The 21,831-nt window shown below is 36.1% G+C and overlaps 1 protein-coding gene and 1 long non-coding RNA gene across 2 annotated transcripts in view; one reads left to right on the top strand and one right to left on the bottom strand.

Annotated features, from left to right (window-relative positions):
* Positions 1-21,831, bottom strand: part of LOC143691277 (uncharacterized) — a 152,634-nt gene that overhangs the window by 12,109 nt on the left and 118,694 nt on the right. The gene's annotated exons all lie outside the window — the stretch shown is intronic.
* LOC143691268 (aldo-keto reductase family 1 member C1-like) lies at positions 3,713-20,111 on the top strand. Its single transcript, XM_077169524.1, has 9 exons — positions 3,713-3,887; positions 5,330-5,497; positions 6,727-6,843; positions 8,386-8,463; positions 11,105-11,227; positions 13,230-13,339; positions 14,312-14,477; positions 18,325-18,407; positions 19,853-20,111. Exons 1-9 carry the CDS (start codon positions 3,807-3,809, stop codon positions 19,893-19,895), a joined length of 969 nt encoding a protein of 322 aa, XP_077025639.1. The 5' UTR covers positions 3,713-3,806; the 3' UTR covers positions 19,896-20,111.

Genomic DNA, 21,831 nt, shown 5'->3' on the forward strand with positions numbered 1-21,831 from the left:
TGGCTCTGCTTTGGCTGGTGGTCTTTTGGGAAATTAGCCCTACTCTCAAGTAGATCAGCCTGAGTCAATGGGAAGTGCAGAATTCTCTCCGTCTTACATGCGCCTATGTGGAACCTTGGCTTAGAGCCTACTTCTCTTCTTGGCTGGCCCTAAAGCACAGGATCCTGGAAACATTGAGCCTCAAATACCTCATCTGTAGAATGGGTACAGGGATAGTGTCTTTCCTGAATGATGTATCTCAGCATTTAGGACACATTATTTGATTCATGAAAATTATTATATTAAGGAATGAATGCCCACAGTGACTTTAATACATATGTAATGTGTTAATACATATAGATACCTAATACCTAACTAAAACTTAATGCTTACATATAACTTCTGGTATGTATGTAACCAGAAGATGTATTAACTCTGTGGATTGTACAGAGGATTAGAGAAGCCTAGGTCCCAACCTGCAGGTTTTGAATGAATAAGCCAGAGGTGAAGCATTTATCTAAACAACTAAACCCCCAAAAATGAACATGCCCCCAAACAAGCTCAGGCTATTAGTTATGTTGCCAGGATTTGACTCTTGGAGTACACATTTGGTGTAGTAATTACTTTTTTCTGGGATTCTTAAAACCAATAAACTGCATTTGAAATTTTTATACAAACCTCTAGCCCTTTCCCTGAGGTAAAAGGATAATTTCCACCCCCGCAGTAACATTTCTGATAGCTTAGTGATAAGTTTAATTTTCCCTGTTCTTTTTCCCTGAGAGAATTTCATTGGGTTAAGATGTGAGCCAGGAAAAAATGACTTATCACACCCAAAAGTTCTCGTGCCCTACTCCATTGTGCCCCAAATAGTAGGAAGGTGTTCTAGGCATGAATTTTTAAATCTTCTTGGTTATCAGAAGAGAAGAGTCAGTCAGCAAAAGAAGTAGAACTATTTTCCATCAAAATTATAGGGGATGTTAAAGTCTGTCTTTCTTCCTTCTTGGTTTTTCTGATAGGAAATTGAATCCTTGAGTTCTGAATTTCACGTTTCATCTTAATTCTCTACTTCAGCTAAGAATTCATTCTTGAGAGACTGGCACCTATTCTTTTAAGTATTTTTTAATTTCAGTTCTCCCAATTTTGATGAATTTCTGAGAAAAAAAGGAAACTTTAAAGTGCTTAGTTTTTTGTCTTTATTATGAACTTGATTTTTCTAAGCATACACCTAAGTAAAATGGCAAGATCCATCTGTTTGGCATCCAAAACTAAACCAACTTTTAAATGGAAAGCAAGTAATCAGAAAAGTACTTTTTTGTGACCTTGATTTTACTTTGAATCAAGAATTTCCTTCAATACATTTTCTAAAAGCACACGGATCATATTTTGGAAATTGAATTAATATAATATATACTACTTCATAATGTAAGGAGGGCCCAAAAAGTTTAAGACAAAAGATTGGTTTAAATTTGATACCATTCGTTCAACAGTGTAAGGACTGAAAAGTATTTCATATCAATTCAAGTGATTATTTGACCCAGACTTAAACAGGAGATGAAAGTTTTATGTAATAAAACTGGGGTGAAGAGGAGGGCAAGATCGTGAGATGTCAGATTTTTAAGTGCAAACAATAAGAGACAAATGTGCATATAAACTTCACCTCTTCAGCAACTGCTGTAGAATAGGAGCTCTGTGAGCATTAGGTTTTGCCTCATTTCGGGTTTAGCAGTTCTTGGGGATCTGTGGAGAGATGGACACGACCTCTGTGAATTGTTAGGAAATGAAAAGAGGGTCCTCTGAGGAAAATGTGTGCTGCTGCCACGTGCCCATGATGTGCCATTGCCGTGTGTCTGGGGTTGAGGAGCCCGTGCTCTGCCTCCCCCAGGCTGCCTCCCCCATCGGCCTTCAGCCCCTCCCTCGAGGACAGTTCCTGCTGGGTGTCCTCTCTGTGGTTCAGGTGGTGTTCTGCACAGCACAAGAGTTTATAAAAAAGCATGAACATAGCCTAGAGAGGCTCCCATTCAAACTGTTCCCAAAAGTAGTTTTCTCTTCTGCTCAAACCTGCATTAAAGCATGCCTGTTGACCCAAGCATAATGATCTACGAATGTTAGTAGAGTGTTAAGTACAACCTCCCTCCTTCAAAAAAGTATTGCTGTCTTATGGTGAGCATTTTATACCATGTCAAAACTACTTAGCCACAAAACTAAGTTGCCTGTACTTGCTCTAACTTGCACATGTTTTCTGTTTTGTTATAAACTTATTGGAAAGAATCTTGGGAAATTAGCATTATTTTTTAAAACAGCCTATTTCTTTCTTTCTTTTTTTACGTGGGCAGGCACCAGGAATCAAATCCGGGTCCTCTGGCATGGCAGGCAAGCATTCTTGCCTGCTGAGCCACTGTGGCCCTAAAATAGCCTATTTCTTGAAGCTGTCATTTAGTGCCCCTGACACTGTAAAGGATCTCATGGAACACTTATGTTTTTAATGGTTTTCATATGGGGTGTTTACATTCGGCATGGAAATCAGAAAAGGGAAAGGAAAACTAATAAACATACAGTTCTAGAAGAGGCAAACATTTCTGTGACAATGGTGTGGGCAAATGAGACAGTCTACAGATTGATATTTAGATAATTTCCAGACCTTGTTTGCTAAATGCAGTCTTCTCAATCATATCCTCCCTCCAATACCAGCTGCATACAGCTGGACACAGCAAGAGATTTAGCAAGTGCTACTGATTAAGGAGAGGAGATAGAAAACTCTCTGTGTTTACATATGTGTGAGTATATTAAGAGTTGTATGGAATGAACTCTTTTCTTGGTTAAATATATTTATTCATATAATGCTTACCTTAAAAAATATTTTAAACTGGAAGTTTTCTCTGAGCCTGCAGTTCAGAGTATATTGTCTTCCATCTAGAGGGTATTCAGAAAGATTCCAACTACCTCTCATTTTTCTCCTGAGGATATCAGTTGAAACTAGCACCAAAATCTCCTCTAGGAAAAAAACTTGCTCTTAGGAACAGTTAAGCTGCAGTGAGTATGCACCTGCTGACAATACTTTATCCCAATCTAGCTCACAATTGGCCATTTACATTCCAGGTGACTTTTCCTGTGTCTTTAGCAAACAGCAGTTCATTACACCTGATCAGGTGACCTTGCTTATCCATGGTGCTGTTTCCTTCACAACCACTTCATGCTGCTGTGAGAAAGGAGTCCTCATCCCAAGGTCATCAGGGTGTCCAAGTGCTTGACACACAACACTGGACATTTGAAATGGGCAGCAGTTTGCTGTGAGAAAGGAGTCCTCATCCCAAGGTCATCAGGGTGTCCAAGTGCTTGACACACAACACTGGACATTTGAAATGGGCAGCAGTTTGTTAGTCACATATACTCATAGCCTGAGGAGCAGGACACTGCATCATGAATCATGGAGATTGCACTAGGGAATAGACTGAGAAAGCACTGGCTGTGGAGTAGGGTTCTGTGTTAACAGAAGGGTTAAGGGAATCCTGGCTCTTGTGGGTGGATAAGATTGGATTCTTTGATTAAATCCATGAACTAGAAGGAAACTTATTTTTTTTAATCACTTAGCATAATGAATTGCAGTGCACTCTTAGATGAGAAAAGACAAACAAGTGATGTAATGCCAAGTCTCCTCCTGTGGAGTATGGTTTTAAGCTTGGCTCCTCCTAACAAACTATTTGTTTAAAGTTGAGCAGTGCAATCAGGGAGTTGCCTTTGCTTTAGGGTGTTGCCTTAGTGTTGTTCATAAATCCCCTGGAGGAAGAGAACAGAAAGCAATCGCTAATCTGAAGAGTGAGAGAGAGGCAATGGATTGCAAACATCGTTTGCCACTGAATGATGGTCACTTCATTCCCATCCTGGGGTTTGGCACCTATGGAACTGCAGAGGTAACAGTAGAGGACTTGGGGTCAAAAGAGAAAGTGCGAGAAAGGCTGGTTACCCACCTGGGTTGTCAAAGAATTCAGTTCAAATTTCAAATTATTTTTTTCTGAGTAGATACTACTTAACTGTGTGACAATTTACCTAAACTTTGAGTGTCATTTTTCTCATCTATTACATATGTAGGAAAATTTAAGAGTTTGAGGAATGGGGGATAGGATTTGTTTTCTTAGCCATGGACTGGGGAATGAAGAGGAGGGATAGATCATGGATAAAACTGAGACTTCAGCCTTGTAAACCTCCATGTGTTGAACACCTAAGGGAAAGCACCTGGGGCCCAACAAAGGCCGTTGGGAATCAGTGTCTAATTCCTCGAAATTATCTTGAAAACAAAAGCAAGATTTTGATCTTCTTAACAGCAGATGAAAGAAAAGGTTTGCTTCATTTATCTTTTTGTCCTTTATCAAATGTACTTGAAGTTTTTTGCAAGTTTGATAGACAAGTTGTCATTTTAATTTCTCTAGAATTTTATCTTCTCTCATTGAACTGGACTTTTTTCACTCATCACTTATGAGCCATGATTAATCTCTTATGTAAGCAATATCCTCAGATTGTACATTTTTACTCCTAATGTACAGTCCTGTCATGCGGCTAGAGTGTCTGTGCTGTTAATTATTGACATAGCAGACCACTATCCTTAAAAGTGTCTGCTTAAAAGCTTCACCATTGGCTGGGGTGTATGAATTTGGATTTCAGGAGCTGTCCACCATTCCTCTCGCTGAAACAGTGGTTGACATTGCCTTAGGTGTGTGGGCAAACAATGAACTATAAGCTGAACATCTGCGTTCCTTCAGGGGGAATGGAAATTTGTTACGTGCTAGGCAGTGTTCTCCTATATAACCAGGTGCCCTAAAAGCTTGGATATTGTGTTTGTACAGAGCTTCCCTGGAAGACAGTATTTTCTGTGTGTTGTCAAAATTTGATGCTACAGGAATCAAGTGTGTTCAATGTGTCTCCACTGGGAGAGAATTCATGGACATTTGTGCCTGTTCCTCTATACATTGTCACATGCATCATTTCTATTTGCTGATGTTGCCTTGTTTCATTTCATGGAAATACATCAAATACATCATGTTGTCTTGTTTCCTTTCATGAAAATACAGGCCCATGAGAACTTGTAGCAAATCACTGAACCTGAGGGAAATATTGGGGACATCCAATGCTATTGAATGATGGTTCTAATTTCCTGGACAAAAGGGGTTTCTGGGATGTACAGCTTTCAATACCAAATCTAGGAAAGTTCCAAACCACCTGGGACAATTTGCTCACCGTACATGCAGATCTACTACAAGGCATGTGTGAATGATTGATTCCAGTGAAGGCCACTGTCAAGGCATGACTACCTGTCAATCAAATGGATCTCCAGAGTTTGCTTTTGTTGTTCCTCTAGGTTCCTAAGAGTGAAGCAGAGAAGGCCACGAAGATAGCTATTGATGCTGGGTATCGTCATATTGATGCTGCCTTTGTGTATGAAAATGAAGAGGAGGTTGGACGGGCTATTCGAAGCAAGATTGCAGATGGCACTGTGAAGAGAGAAGACATATTCTACACTTCAAAGGTGTGTGGGCATGCGTATGTTATGTGTACATGTGTGTGTGCACCTTTGTGAAATGTGATTACATGTAGAAATAAGATGATTTTTGCTGAGTAGCTTTTTTCAAAATTGTAATTTTTGTGCAACTTTTATACACACATATATTATGGGTTTCCAATCCTTGCTATGTTCACATTTCATGATTCTACTTTAAATTACAATCACTTTACTTTTCTGAGTCTCAGGCCTATAGCATTAGATAAATCTGGATCACAAGATGGATTTCCTTTTCATCTTCGTGACATTGTCAAATTTCCTAGCATTTTGAATCTCGATTATCCCCTCTATCAATATGACAGAGCAATGTAGAAGAATGATTTGTTTATTTAAAAAATTAAAGATAAAGCTTCTTGACTTGTGGCAGCACATATCATTATGTACAAACAAATTTTCCCTTTCCATTATAAGTGCCAATGAATATTAAATATTAATCCACAGGGTTTTGAAGATGGAACTAGACACTTTGGGAGAACGTGCTTTGCTAACTCTGTCAAATATAATTCAGATGATGGACATTATTACTACTCAACAATGATTTTTACCTCTGCAGCCAATTCTATCCATTTTTTTCTGTAGATATACTAACAATATGGTCAAAAAAGGAATAGAGTTTATATGAATACATCTAATCAAAAGGGAACCCAAAATGAAAGAAAATTTTTCCCTGAGGCATTTTAGTATACAAGTATTAGAAATCTGCATAAATATTGGTTTAAGGATACCAATCTGGGAGAAGATTAAACTCCTTGAATAGTACATGTGGAAACACTTTTGTCTGGTATTTTACTGGAAGTCTCCCATCATGGCTCTTATTCAGTATTCTCTATATGGAAGATTTCCTATACCTTAAATGTGTTTTTATTTGGCACTGTTTTCATCTTTTTTATTATTCTTTGGTCATTTTCCTCTATTTCCTTTCAACATTTTCCATATTATTTTTGTGTAGTGACCACAAAATTTAAAGGATATTAATAAAATAATAAGTTTCTAAATTAAATCCAAAATTTGTTCTATTCCTACTAATTAGAGTCTAGGTTCACTGATAACCCAAGTTTAACTTAAATTCAGTAATGGTGGCAAACAAGTATCAGCTGCGATTTGCTAAATTATCTACATTCTGTCAACTATATCTCCTGATGTTCTTCATAAAGTCACTTAAATATTGATGCACTTAAATATTTTGACCTCTACAGCTTTGGATCACTTTTCTTAGACCAGAGTTGGTCCGACCATCCTTGGAAAGATCACTGAAAAAACTTCAGCTGGACTATGTTGACCTCTACATTATTCATTTTCCATCAGCTCTGAAGGTTAGCAATGAGTATCATCAAACCAATTTTACTTCTTATAGCATCACAAACTTCGTCTTGCATAAACGATTGAATTATGCTTTGGGGGGATGTGGAGACTATGACACTATGTGGGAATCCTAAATAATAATTACGTGCCTCTTCTTAAAAATTTCTAAAGCAATTTATTGATATATATTATTTATTTACATTCCATGTAGTCATCCAAAGTGTACAATCAATGGTTCACAGTATCATCATATATCTGTGCATTTATCATCACAATTGACTTTTTTCTTTTTTGTGAGAAATAACATACATACAAAAAAAGCAATAAATTTCAAATATGTGCCAATTTTTAATTGAATAATATTTATATCTCTAATTCTTGGCAGCATGCCTCCAAATGATTAGACTTCAACAACATCAAAGCCTCTGACTCAATATTTTGAGGAAATAACTATAGATGGGTGGATCCAAAGCACAGGCTTGATTATGGCTCCTAATTCTCTTGGAGATGTTCACAACACAGTTTCATGTATCTGTGCTGAGTCTTGAAAACTACAAGGCATTCTCATCATTTACCAATTTCAAGCAAAAAGGAGGGTGTTTTTCCTCTCTGTGTGGGTATAAAATCAGCAGCTTTCACAGAGGCCTGCAGACTCTTGCACTCATTTGGCACTGCTTCAGAGTAGAGCTTTGTAGCCTTCTCTTAGTCACTAATGACTGTGTTGTAAAGGAGTCGAGTAAAATAGCAGAGATCTAATTAAGCTAGCTAATTTATTTGATTATATAAATGGGAGGTCCAAGGCAATGCTAGATTTGAAGATTCAAAGTTCTTCTCAGAAATGTCTTATTTTCTCAATCTTTATGCATTCCTCTAATGCAGCTTTATTTTTGTCCCAGCATTTTCTAACAATGGTCAATATGCCCTTGGGACAGGTCAAATCTCATGGTGATTAAAACTTAAGAATATCTTTGGCTCTTCCAGCATCCATTTTAATCCTGAAAAGAATCTAGTTAGACCATGTTTGGTCTGTGTGTTTACCCCTTGACTTTCATTTGTGCAGGGAAAAGAAACTATGATTGTCAGCCTGAAACAAGACTGCAATGCATTTTTGGTGGAAATAGAGGCCATGAAACAGACTGCCTTTCAAGTGAAGGAGAGACATTTCTAATATAAGGGGCCTACTAAAGTAAAATAAGTCCACTGTGAGTCTGCATTAGGGCCAGAAAAAATATATTTATTGAACATATAGTAGATGTAAGAGTTTATAGGAAGCCTGTCTCCAAAGATATTCCTTACTGCTGCATATGCATACCACCTTGTAAAAATTATCCGGAATCAGTTGGGTCACGGTAGCTCAGTGGACAGAGTTCTCACCTGCCATGTGGGAGACCTGGGCTCGATTCCTAGTGCCTACCCATGCAAAAAAAAATTATCTGGAATGTTTCACCAACCTCATGGAGCCTCAGTGTCCAAGCCCTAGTTGTACCTGATAGAATGACTAAAGGCAGAGGCATTATTCTTTGAACTCCATATAATGACTGCTTCTGTTCCAGCCTGGGGAGGACCTTTTTCCTAAAGATGAAAATGGAAAGACCTTATTTGATAAGGTGGATCTCCGTGCCACGTGGGAGGTGAGTGTGCTCCTCAGAGGACTGGGCTCTCAGACAAGGAAGCCAAGAGAGGGGGACATAGTTCACTCTTCCATCAGTGAGAACTTAAAATTGTCCCTAGATGGCCCTCAATCTGTGTGCTCTCAAGTTTATGGTCGGGAATTTGACGACTGTTCCCAAAGTTGTCTCAAAGCTGCAACATTGTCCTTGTTCTTTAGTAGTAGTTTCCTGATCTGTCTATCAGAGTCAGACCCAAGCAGAGAAGATGGAAGATGGAAGAGGGACATTTTCTAAGGGCTCTTGGGAAATAGGATTTAAAGTTATGTTACTATTACCACTTTTTCAGTCATGTGTTCCCAAGACTAATGAGTGTTGTGTATATGTAAAATTTCAGAAAAGCTATAAAATTATAGAAATGCTATAGAGTGGCATTTATAATCCTACTTCCACCCTAAACCACCACTGGAAATGAGGGGAAGACAGTGCAACTTTAACGGATTTTCTCACAGGCTTTGACAAACTGAAATTAATTTTTTTTGGGAAAATCTTGGTAACAATTTTACCTCTGGAACAGAATTCTTTGGTAAGTTTAAAGAACAATAAAAAAAAAAAAGTCTTGTTAACTCAGTGACTCCCAATGCTGTATGTGTCATCTAGTGTCCCATGCTCCTCATTGGGCAAATGAATCTCTGCACCTGTCCTGACAGAAGATGAAGTAGATCTTTTCCATTGATTTAACCATTGTTTGGCTCTCAATCTTGTGCTCATCCTATAATATTGTATTCTGTGTGTGTTGAAGTCGTATATATTTTGTCATTTCTCAGCCTAATTCTTTCTATAATCCAGCTCAAGATATGTTGTCAATTTTGTTGTGTTCAGTACACCGTGTATAGACTTGGAATTATGACATCCATCTACTAATCTATTATTAAAAGTTTACTGTGCTGCTATTGTGTGTAGGGCAAAGGAACAAAAATTCCTGACCTCCTTGGTCCTGCATTCAAGTCAGAGGAGACAGACAATAAGCAAGTAAAAGGGTAAACCTAAGTTTGTCAGATGGTGAAAAGTTATTTGAAGAACAATAAACAAGGCAAAGAGGACAGCGCATATAATCACCATTTAAATAGAGGCCTTTGAGTAAAGACATGCCATGAAGAATGAATAAAAGGGATACCTAGGGAAAGAATATCTGAGGAGAGGGGACAGCAAGTTCCAAAACCTTTTAGTGATAGAAAGCTTTGCATCCACAAACAGCAAGATCACTCACAGGCCCAGGAGAGTAAAGACTGAGATGAAGCCAGAGGTCAAATGGGGAGCCAATCTAGGAGTGCCTGTTAGAAAGGACTTTGACTTTTACTCAGAATGAGCTTGAAACAATAGGGGATTTGCATTTTCTATTACAGTAGCCACTAGCCTACTATTTACATTTACATTAATTATAAATCATTAATATGAAAAAGTAAGTACTCTAGTCACATATTTCCATTGGGAAATAGAAACATTTTTCTAGCAGTTACTATATTGAACAGGGTGGACTTTGACTACTTCCATCATCAGAGAAAGTTCTGTTGAAGGGCATGGTATAATATAAATGCTACATAATATAAATGGACTACAGGCCAGAGGGATGAGAGTAGAAGCAGGAAGATTACTAGGAGGTACTTGAAATAATCAAGAAGAGAAATAGCATAGAGGCAGTGAAGGCGGTGACAAGTGGTTGGATTGCGGATCTATTCTGAAGAGAGAGATGAAAGATTTTTCTGCTAGAGTGGAGGAGAGTTTCTGCTGAAACAATGAGAAGAATGGATGAGCTCTCAGGACTTGATCTGAGCAAACAGAAGCCTGGTAATGGCATTCCCCAAGAGGATTCTAGGAGGAGCAGTTTAGGGGAGAAGATCAGGAGCTCTGTTTTGGACGTATTTATATGAGATATCTATTCAGACATCCCAACAGAGATGTTGAATAGGAAGGTGAATTAGGCATCTATCAATATCAGGGACTTGGTATAGGTGTGGGACGAAGATATAAACTTGGGAGTTGAACAAGTAGATGGTATTTATACCATGAATCTAGATGAAATCACTTGGCAGTGACAAAAGACAGAGAAGAGATAAGTTCTGAAGCATGAAGCTAGAAGAAGACTCCAACATTAGAATTGAAAATGTTTGAAACTCTAGCAAGAGGAAAATCCAGGGGATTAGGAGGACCATCACATGCTTGGAAGTATGTGAGGAAAATGTATTAAGGAAAAAATTATCAACGTGTCCAGTGATGCTTCTAGGTCAAATGAGATAGGCACCACTGGTCTTGAAATTCATGATCTTGACAAAAGCTGTTTGGTGGAATCTTGACAGGGAGAACCTTATGTGAATGTCAAAGAGAGAAAAGGAGGGTCAAAGGACTGGGAGCAGTGAGTATAAGCAGCTCTTTCCTTCAATATACAATAGCTTCCATAGTTTTGCCTAGAAGGAAACAGTCATTTCTTTCTTTTTAATTCATCTCCACTGTTTTGACATTATTACTTTTTTTTCTTTAAAACAATCAAAGTCAGTCAGCTACATGGTCATTTCTTGACACTTGTTCTTATTAACAGTGCAGTCTTTCACCAATCTTGATCTATACCCAATTTGCCAAAATCTTCTCCACAACCTCTTCCTCCCAGGCCCTGGAGAAGTGTAAGGATGCAGGATTGACCAAGTCCATTGGCGTGTCCAACTTTAACCACAAGCAGCTGGAGATGATTCTGAACAAGCCAGGACTCAAGTACAAGCCCGTCTGCAACCAGGTGAGCAGCCTCCTTAGCCCACTGGGGCCTTTCCTTTTCTCTTCTTCCCCCCTTCTTCTTACACTTCTACCAGATGCCTATGCGTCCTCCTCTCCTACTCATTTTACCATTGTGAACCAGAATATTTGGAGATAATGTCATCTTTCTAGAAAAGCCAATCTAGGAGAAAAGCAGGGATAGGACCCTTAATTGTATCTTTGCCCTGCAGTGTTTTAGATAAAATGGTGGGGAGATCTTAGCAGTCAACTATATGATGAAATTTAGAAGGGAAAGGAAATTTAGAAGGGCTGAAAGAGTTAACAACACCTTTAGGAGGAAAGTGGGCGCTTACCTGAGCTTTAAAGCATGACCAGCGATTGGGTAGGTGAAAGTGATTTGGAATGAGTTGCATATAGTAAGATATCCAGTAAACAGGGAAGAGTGAGTATAAAAAAGGAAAGACTGAATGTAAGATCACATAGGTTTTAAGAGTTTGTGTTTGAGAAACTGAAATTCTTTCCTATTCTTCACCAAGAAAGCACAAATATGGCACAACTGAACATGAGACCTATGAAATAATCAAAGTTTGTGGGTTGAAGTAACCAGTTCACAGATAAACATGGACAAAATCAACTCTTAGGAAATTTTTTGAGATGGGTTAAGTCTTGGGGCTAAATCTCAGTTTGTGTCTCTTCCCTACTTTCTACAATTAAGTTCATTGTATCAAATTATCTTTTCTGAGACTGCTTCCTTGTTCTAACTTACCTTTACCAACTTGCAACCAAGGAACGTCCTACAGTGGACAATAATTACAAAATTCAAGAATATCTTTTTATTTATCTATATATATATGGATATTGGATCATGGATTTAAATACAAAAGTTTAAAATTTTATTTTGACTCAGACATTAGTTTTCTCTATAAATTTTTATCAAAATGTTCAAACAAAGTAAAACTTAAGGTGTGATACAATTTACATGCATATTCCCTTAGATATTCAGGAACAGTTGATATTTTGTTATGTTTGTCAAAGATATATCTATCTATCTAAATATATATATATATGTAGGTGCAAATGCATAACTAGATGTTATGTTTACTTCAAAGTAAGTTGTAGACATGCCATTTCACACCTATGTCCCTCATGATGCATCTGATAAGAAAGATACTCTCCCACATACTTCTATTATTATATCTAAGCAAATTAATAATAATTTTCTAATGTCATATACGATCTAGTTAATATTTATATTTCCCCATTTTTTCTAATAATGCCTTCCATAATTCTTTTTGAGACAGGATCATTTGTAACTAGCATGTTATTTTTTATGTTTCTTAAAGTTTTTTCAATCTCCAACTATCATTCAATACATTTTTTTTCCTATGATATATGGCAGGATTTGCCAAATATTCTGGATTTATCAGATTGTTGGCTTGTCATACTAGGTAACTAGTTTCTGTAGTATATGACTGAATATAATAGAAGTTACATATGAAGATTTAAGGAGGTTGAAATTAAACACTTTTAGCAAGAAAATTTCACCAAGGTGCTGAGTCCTTCATATTGCACTCCATTAAGAAACATGTAATGAGAGGTCGCCCTGCTATTTGTGAGGCTAGATTTCATCTGATAGTCAGACTTACTCATAAGTTATGTTTTTCCCTTTGCAAATGCTAAGTGATATTCATGGGTGGTAATTTGACATCAGGGAAAACTCATGTTCCCTAAACTTTTAACCAAATTTTGATATCCATTTATGATTTTTGGCTGAAATCATTATTTCATTGGGGTTTGCAGATAATACTTTTCAACTTTTCTCACTTCATTTACTTTTCTTAGCTTTCAGTGGACAGTGATAGAAAATCTATCTTTGTTCAAGTTATAAGTTCATGTTGATAATTTCAATTCATGTACTTCTACAGAATTTTTAAATAGCTTCTTTGTCTTTTTAACCTTTCTCTTACATTTTAATGTGACTTTGTTCTTATGTTCTAACACATTTCTATTTTGGCATTCCACAGGTAGAAAGTCACCCTTATCTCAGCCAGAAAAAATTGTTGGACTTCTGCAAGTCAAAAGATATTGTGCTTGTTGCATACAGTCCTCTGGGATCCCACCGAGACATAAGATGGTAATGAGCACAATAGGGAGTTAACCTATGAAAACCCACTGTAGATGAACCATTTTTAATTTCACTAAACTCTGTTTCCTGGGGATGACCACCAATTCTGTATGCAAACGGTAAATAGCCACGGCAGAAATACTTCTCCTTTAAGTGCCATAAGCCATCCTATTGCTTTTTTTTTAGCACAGGCAGTCACTGGGAACCAAACTGGGTTTCCAGCATGCAGGCAAGAAGCTTGCCTGCTGAGCCATCATGCCCACCCATGTTATTGCATTTATGTTGTATGGATCTGTTTATAGTTTATTTATTAAGATATATCTGCATTAAATGCAAACATAATCCAAATGGTGAGACCAAGTGTATAAATTTGAGTCATAATTTTGACAGATCAACTAATATCTCCTATAAGCTTCATTTTCTTTATCTCTAAATTTAGGGAATAGTTTATAACTCCAGGTATATGAGGATAGAATGAAATTACTATCTGAAAACATTTTTAATCTTTTATTGAAATATTGCACATTATGCTTAATGATGAGAATAAATAGTTCTCATTTGGAGACTACATGATTTTCAAGAATATGTTAGAAAAGATAAAATAAAGAATTATTCCTTTTTTTTTTTCCCATTTAATTTCTTGTCCTTCTTCTATAGCTATACAAAAAGAAGAAAGAGCCACAGGGAAGTAGGAAAGGAAAATTCAAGTGTCTAGCACCATTTTCACACTTACAAATGACCTGGAGGGCTTGATAAAACATAAATTGCTTGACCTCCTACCTGGGGCTTTGATTTAACAGATTTGGAATGAAGTCCTAGAATTTGCATTTCCCATCAGTTCCCAGGTGGTATAGCGTTGTTGGTCTAGTAACCACATTTTGAGAACCTTTGCTCTAGGATAAATCACCTTAGTCTGGTAGGAGCTTCCTAATAAATTGAACACTGAGCTGCAGATATTCAGCCTTTCTGCCTTCCTTCCAGGGTGGACCAGAACTCACCTTTGCTTTTGGAAGATCCAGTTCTTCGTGACATAGCCAAAAAGCATAAACGCACCCCGGCCCTGGTTGCTCTTCGCTACCACGTACAGCGTGGGGTTGTGGTCGTGGCCAAGAGCTACAATGAGAAGAGGATCAAAGAGAACATGCAGGTGATGAGCAGGGCTGTGGCCCCAGGAGGCCTCAATGTTATCCCCACGTGTGTTCTGCTTTGTAAGAATCTCAACACAACTTTGAGCCATGTTGATTTCCCTAACGTTTACTTACACATGTACCATGTGCATTCCCAATAGTTTTCTTCTTTTTATTCAATATCAAGAGAGGGAGGATGGCTGGATGGAAAGAGGATTGGGCAGGAACCAGATAGGATTCTAGCTATATTTCTGTAATTTACCCCATAACCCTGTTCAAGTAATATCTCATTTTCACATTTCTAAAATAATGGTTTTGGAATAGGTGATTTTCAGTTCCATATCTCTAGAACGATTTTGCCAAGACTTGGTTGATAGTGCATGGCCAGCAATAACAACCTAATCAAATGTATCAATAATCTTCAGCTTATTGCAGGTTCTGAGAAAAATCTCCTCCTTCCTGAAATCCTATAGGAAAAGTTCCTATTCCTGTAATAGAGAAAAATATTCTTCTCATCTTGGTTATTTTAAATTTTTAATAAACTGGTTTTTTAAATATGCTAAAATGTAAGCAATACGAAAAGGTACAGAGTGAAAATTAACTCACTTTTTATCTGTTTCTCAGTTTTCCAATTGTCTCATCTTTCTTTCCATGTCAGGATCTGTTGGCCTTTTCCTGTGTCACTTCGCAGAGACATTTCCTGAGTATAGGCACTCTTTAAAAATTATGCATATAATTTGTATGCAGAATGGTATAGGATTTTTTTCAATATTTTTATTTCAGAAATGCAGATTTTCATTTTGATTTGCAATTTGCAAAGATGTAATCTTTTGATTTCAATTAAGTGCTGTCAATTTGAGCAGTGATTTGAGTGAGTCAACTTACTTGACATTAGCTTTCTAAAAGTAAGAAATAGATCATGAACACAAAATGTGTCTTTGACATACATTTATACCTAAAATAATAATAATGAATATGAAAATCCTCGGGCTCTTGATTATTTTTATAGTTTACTTTCCAAGAGTAATTCACTCAATATACCTTTACTTTGACTTTTTGAACTCTGTATAAATGAAATAACACTATAATCTTCTATAATTTGCTTTATTTAGTTAATATTGCATGAATGAGAACCATCCATGTTGATGTATGTGGCTGTAGTTTGTTCACTTTTGCTTCCATATACTTTTGCATTTAATGAATATATGATAATTTATTTATCAAAATGTTTAGGACCATTTGTATTGTTTTTTTTGCTTATTTGTGCGGTTTATTTCCCCACATTTTGAATAATGCTTCTAAATAGGTTTTTGCATATGCTTCCTGGTATATTTCCACAAATGTATCCTTAGGATATATTCTTATATCTAGGAATGGAATTGCTATTTACTTGATTATACCAAACATTTTCCAGTGTGATTTTTTCCTATAATTACCCTTAAGGGTCACATAAGAATAACTAGTCAACACTCACTATTGTTAATTTTTCCACTTTTTGCCAATCTGTTGGCTATGATAGTACCTCATTGTGTTCTTTCATTTCCTTCAATACTAATGGAGCCAATTTGCACATTTTTATTAGGTTGTGTGTCTTTTATTTACTTGTAGGAAATTATTTTTTGTACGATTAGCTATAGCTTCATATCTGATATCCCAAAACTCAGATGCATAATTAAAAAAGCACACTTATTTCCATCATGATTGTTGATTCGCAATTTATGCTTGACTGGGGGTTTTCTTATTACTTGAAATCTGTGCAAGGTAGTCAGGCTGGTCTGCTTCAAGAGTTTAGACTGAGCTATTTTCAGTCCTGAGTCATCTCTCCTCCACATGGGTTTTCTACCTCCAGCCAACTAGCTAAGGCTTCAGCTCATGAAAGTGGTGAATTCCCAAGAGACCAAGTAAATATGCAAAGCCTTTTCAGGTCAAGGTTGAAAATTGGCATGTTGCTTCTCCAAATTATATTGGCCAAAGTAGTCATAGGGACAGGCCAGATTCAGGAGGAGGAGAAATTGACACCACCTCCTGATGGGAGGAGCTGCAAAATCACCTAAGAAAAGATGTGGATACAGAGAGAGGTGAAGTTTTGGGGCATCTTTGGAACCAATGTATTGCATTCATATTTTCAGGACATAAGTTCTTTGTCATTTGCCTATAATTTGTTGAAATATGTTCTTCTGATTTGTGTTTACTCTTCATTTTCTGGATGATTTTCATGAATCAAAGTTTTTAGTCTATTGTTGGCAAATTCATTGTGTATTTTGTGTGTGGTTTATGACTGTTGTGATCTTCCTACCTTAAGCATAATACAATATATTTCTATATTATTAGTGAAAGTATTACATTATTTACTCTCAAATTTGTGTCTTCATTTCATCTGGAATTGATTTTTTAGTACTATGTGAAATTAGCATTCAAATACTATTCAATTATATGAATGTGTTTTCCTATATATATATGTGTGTGTGTGTATGTGTGTATAGTTTTAAACATTATGCAAATGTCTGAACACTAATTATTGAAAATTTCATGGTTTCCTACCAATGTTTATTGTCATCTCTGTTTCTGGGCTCTCTCTGCTCTCAATTTCCTATTTGCATTTCAAATCTGTCTTAATTTGGATGGAAAATATATCTCGACATCCAATACATTAATAATTTTTTTCACTTTTCCTTGTTTTTCTCAAGGAATGTCTAGACTATTCTTGACTGTTTTTTCTTTTATATATAATTTAGAATAATCTGAAGTTGCATGAAAAAGGAAGTTTTTGCATGAGATGTAAAATTGTAGACTTTTTAATATTTAAAATTAATATCAAATTATATAATATTTTTATAATATTTAAAAATTTTATATTTATAATATTTATAATTCTTTATAATATTTAAAATTAATGGGCATACCATAATTTATTTATCAAAATGCTTAGGACAATTTGTATTGTTTTGTTGGCTTATTTTTGGGGTTTGTTTCCCCACATTTTGAATAATGCAATGTTATTTTGAAAGTTTAAGCACCTTTGAATCACTGAGCAGTATGCATTCGAGTGCAAACATGCACAAGGGTTAATTTGTCAATCCAAATCATGGCAATGATTTCACGCACATCTCACCTCAATACTAATATTTGAAACTTACAATTTTTGTAGTAGTTTTTTAGAGAGCTCATGCTCAACTAGGTTGTACTATTGTGAGGTCTAAAGTTTATGGGAGAGGATCATCTATTAAGTTTTCAGTATTGGGGACACTCCAGCCTTCATCTTTTTTATTTGACCCTCACTTTTGGGTCAGCAGAAACTAAACAAAATAATCTCTATGATATTCAGTCATGGAGTTTGGAAAATGTTTTCAAGCTAGGGAAACTATAATCTTGGTTTATCAGAGATAGTCTAAGTCTGCCTATACCTGGGACAGCAGTATCTTGTCTATATTAGCACTCTGTCTCACTCCCATAAATGTTCAGGAACATTTGCACTATGATAAAGGAGAGATTAATTTATTAAAAATGACATTTTTTACTATCAAATCTTTTTATATGAGATAACATCATGTCTTTCAATTTGGTCAACTCTTTTTATATATTCCCAAATAGCAGTTTAGAATGTTCTTCTGAAATACCTTCTATACATACTGTTAAATCAAGGCCTAGGTAACATATCTTACTGTGGCCATTACAAATGCAATCTTTTCTTCTATTTCAGTTTCTAATGGGTTTTGTGTAGTGTTTGGATACCTACTGATTTTTCTTTATTAATTTTATACCAGACACACTTTAATTTCTTTTATTTATAATAATAATTTATTTGGTTAATCCAGATTGACAGTTATGTGATTTAAATACATAAATATTTTCCCACTTCCCTCATAGGTTTTTGATTTCCAGTTGACACCAGAAGACATGAAGATCTTAGATGGAGTAAACAGAAATCTTCGCTATGTTAATTATGATTTGTAAGTTAATTTAATCATCACTCGATTTTTTTTTTTTCTGTTGAGGAAAATAAGAGACCTCTGAAAATTTGCCTCAATACCAGGAAGACAGAAGCCAGTTTGAAACTGGGGTGAGGCAGGAGCTCTCCTGACTCACTCAGACCAGATGCACTCCAGAGCTCTGCTTAGTGATTCAGCAGAAGGCTGAGCGGGCCCAGGGTCATGTGAACATTCACACACTCCTCTGTGCTCTTCACTCCGTGTCACTTCCCAGAGCAACCAAATATCATTGCTGAATCTAATCTTCCCTGTTGGCCTCCTATTTCTAGGACAATATGGTAGAAATACTCGATGGAATTTCCAAACGTAGCTCAATCAATACTTTCAAAGTTGTATATTAATGACCTTTTACAAACCTGCTCAGTTTCCTAGCATGATAAAAGTAATTTCCATCACCACTGTGTTCCATTCAGAAATTCCCATCATCTCCAACATGTAATAATTCACTGGGTTCTATAAATTTTACATCTTTAATCGTTTTCAAATTGCTCCCTTCCTTTCCATCTCATGTTACCGCAGGTCCCAAACACTGCATTTTGCGTTTTTCTCTCACAAGACTGGCCTTGGTGGTGTGTGCAAGAACTGCTGGTTTTAATTTTACGAATTATGGAAATTAGGTTAAGAGAATAGAAATTTTAAACCAAAAGGAAAGTGTGGAGGTAAAACCTGCATTGTTAGAGGGAATTTACAGTCAATATCTATTATTCATTCAAGCCTTCAGATTCTAGGGCTATGCACTATAAACTATGGAAAGCTCTTGGAAATTTATTTCATAATAAAATCATGTTATGATCTATATAAGAGATAGGAAGGTCACTAAGTCTTTAAGTATGCAAAAATTGATAGATACACTATTATAATTATGATTTATTTTAGTAGGATTGAGAAAAATGTAGAATAAATTGGATTCTTATGCAAGAAGAAAGGGGAACTGACAACAAACCAGTAAATCTTAGCATCAACTAAATATTTTAGTCAAAATCATTTTTCTATCATTTTGTGTTATGTATTGTTATTACATAGACAGATCTCCCTTAGGTTATAGTAACCTCCTGGAATATGGGACCATTTCTTTTCTGTGTCATTTTATCCATTTGTGAATCATACACAATATGTTGTATTTACAGATGGAGCTAAGGGAGGAGTATGTATTTGAAAATTTGTAGTAGTACGCCTATGTGTGGTAAATTCCATGCATGGGAATATAATTTGTTGCTCAATTATTTCTTAAGAAAATCCTTATTATAATGTCATGCATATGGAATTAGAAAAGTAGGTTTCACAAATAGCCAGGAAATAAAATTTTAAATTTTTATCCTATTGCCAGATTCATAGAAACCATGTTTGCATTGCTGTAAATATATAATCTTTGCATGTAAATTACCCACTATTCTTTTTCATTTTAGTGCCATTGGCCACCCTGAATATCCATTTACTGAAGAATATTAAGAAGGAGCCCTTCGCCACGCCTTCTACCAGGAGCTCCAGTGTGTGCAGAGTGATGGTGGAAATGTCCCAGAGGCTGGTTATTAGAGAAATCACCTCTGGTTAAATCAGTGCCTCTTAGCAATGTGTGCTCAGTTAGACTCAAATCTACAGAAAAGCATTAAATTCTTATGGTTTTGCAAAAAATAAAGTAAAATTTAATTTTACCCAAATAGCCTTACCTCCACCAGTCTCTGTCTCTGTTAACTTCTGTTTAGTTTCCTTCTTTACTTAGGTCCAAAACTATGATTTGCCAGAGATTGAGGGATGTGGGAGGGAAATAAGAGCAATTTTCAGACATTCCTGAAATGCGACCGTGGGTAGAGTTTTCATCCCGTTAATAAAACTGTAGTTAGCAGGTATGTATCAGCTAGGGTTTCCTTAGAACTTTGAGGAAAAAGAAACACATGACATATACTTGGAAAGGTGATGCGCATGTTGAAAGGAAAACCTGCACAACAAGGGCTGCCATGGAACAGCTCAAAGGGTCAGAGTAGGCAGTCTGGGAAGGAGAGTCACTGTGGCTTATGGCCAGGGAGATATCTGGGTAACCAGTGTGAAAGGATGGACTCAGACAAGTGCATTTGGCAGAGGGAGTAGAGCACACTTACTGATAGGAGATTTTAGCAAATGGTTTCTTGATAATGACACAGGCCTGAATTAGTGCAAATAATTGGGCCTGGACTAATCAATGCCATCGGTTCTGAAGTTTTGCAAATGACATTGACGAAGTAACAATGATGATGTGAAAAGTGTTTTAGTGTATGGGGTATTATATGAAAAATAAATTCTAATTTAAAATAAGGGGATTGCAGCCACTACCGATGACAAAAATACATATGCAATACTATTTATGGACAATGACATATAATGTGGACTTGAAAGGTGGAAGCTTGCACTTTATCTCAGCAGAAATCATGACAAAATAAACTTCTTTTCTATGGCATTGCTTAGATGGGACACCCATATGCAGTTAGCCTAGTGCATTTTAATTTCATCCACATTTTCAGGAGAATGGAGACACATGAGCCCAAGATAAGACAATTAGTTGGATTTGATATTGGATAGTGATAATTAAAGAGATTAATTGACCAACCTTGGCCTATAGGATAGTTTTTAGTAAAGTTCCACAGTCCTTGTCTTCAACCCCATTTTGTTGATCACTACCTTGAATAAAGGCTGAAAGAATATGCTTATCAACTTTTCAAATGACAAACCACAAAGTTTAAGAGATACAATGAAGAAGAGAAACCAGGATAATGAAGAATTAAAATTTTGTATAGAGATTATCTGAAATGAGATATTAAAAAATTTATTTATTAATTAAAAAAATTTAACAAATGAACTAAAACATTAACATGTGATCATTCCGTTCTACATGTATAATCAGTAATTCACAATATCATCACTTACTTGCATATTCATCATTTCTTAGAACATTTGCATCAATTCAGAAAAAGGAACAAAAAGACAACAGAAAAAGAAATAGAACAAAAACAGACAAAAAAAAAAAAAAGATTATACATACCATACCCCTTACCTCTCGCTTTCATTGATCACTAGCATTTCAAACTAAATTTATTTTAACATTTGTTCCCCCTATTATTTATTTTTATTCCATATGTTCTACTCATCTGTTGACAAGGTAGATAAAAGGAGCATCAGACACAAGGTTTTCACAATCACACAGTCACATGAAATGAGATGTTTTGATTTGTTAGAAGAAACTACTGGAAGAATTATATTCAAATATCTTAATGGATTGCATGTTAGCAACTGATTAGACTAGTGGTTCACTAAAACCACTAGTTGGATTATGCCAATTTCCTGGAAGTGCTTAATAACATACATTTTCCTAGGTCTCACCTTCATAGAGGCTGTTAATAAGTTTGTGACAGAG

The sequence above is a fragment of the Tamandua tetradactyla genome, chromosome 7 (genome assembly GCF_023851605.1).
Source record: "Tamandua tetradactyla isolate mTamTet1 chromosome 7, mTamTet1.pri, whole genome shotgun sequence".
Taxonomy (NCBI): Eukaryota; Metazoa; Chordata; class Mammalia; order Pilosa; family Myrmecophagidae; genus Tamandua; species Tamandua tetradactyla.

What these genes read in the sequence shown, in the direction of transcription:
- LOC143691268 (XM_077169524.1), top strand. Translation starts at nt 3,807, where the DNA reads ATGGATTGCAAACATCGTTTGCCACTGAATGATGGTCACTTCATTCCC. An exon ending in ACATATTCTACACTTCAAAG is followed by an intron (nt 5,498 to 6,726) that starts GTGTGTGGGCAT and finishes TGACCTCTACAG; the next exon opens with CTTTGGATCACTTTTCTTAG. An exon ending in ATTTTCCATCAGCTCTGAAG is followed by an intron (nt 6,844 to 8,385) that starts GTTAGCAATGAG and finishes CTTCTGTTCCAG; the next exon opens with CCTGGGGAGGACCTTTTTCC.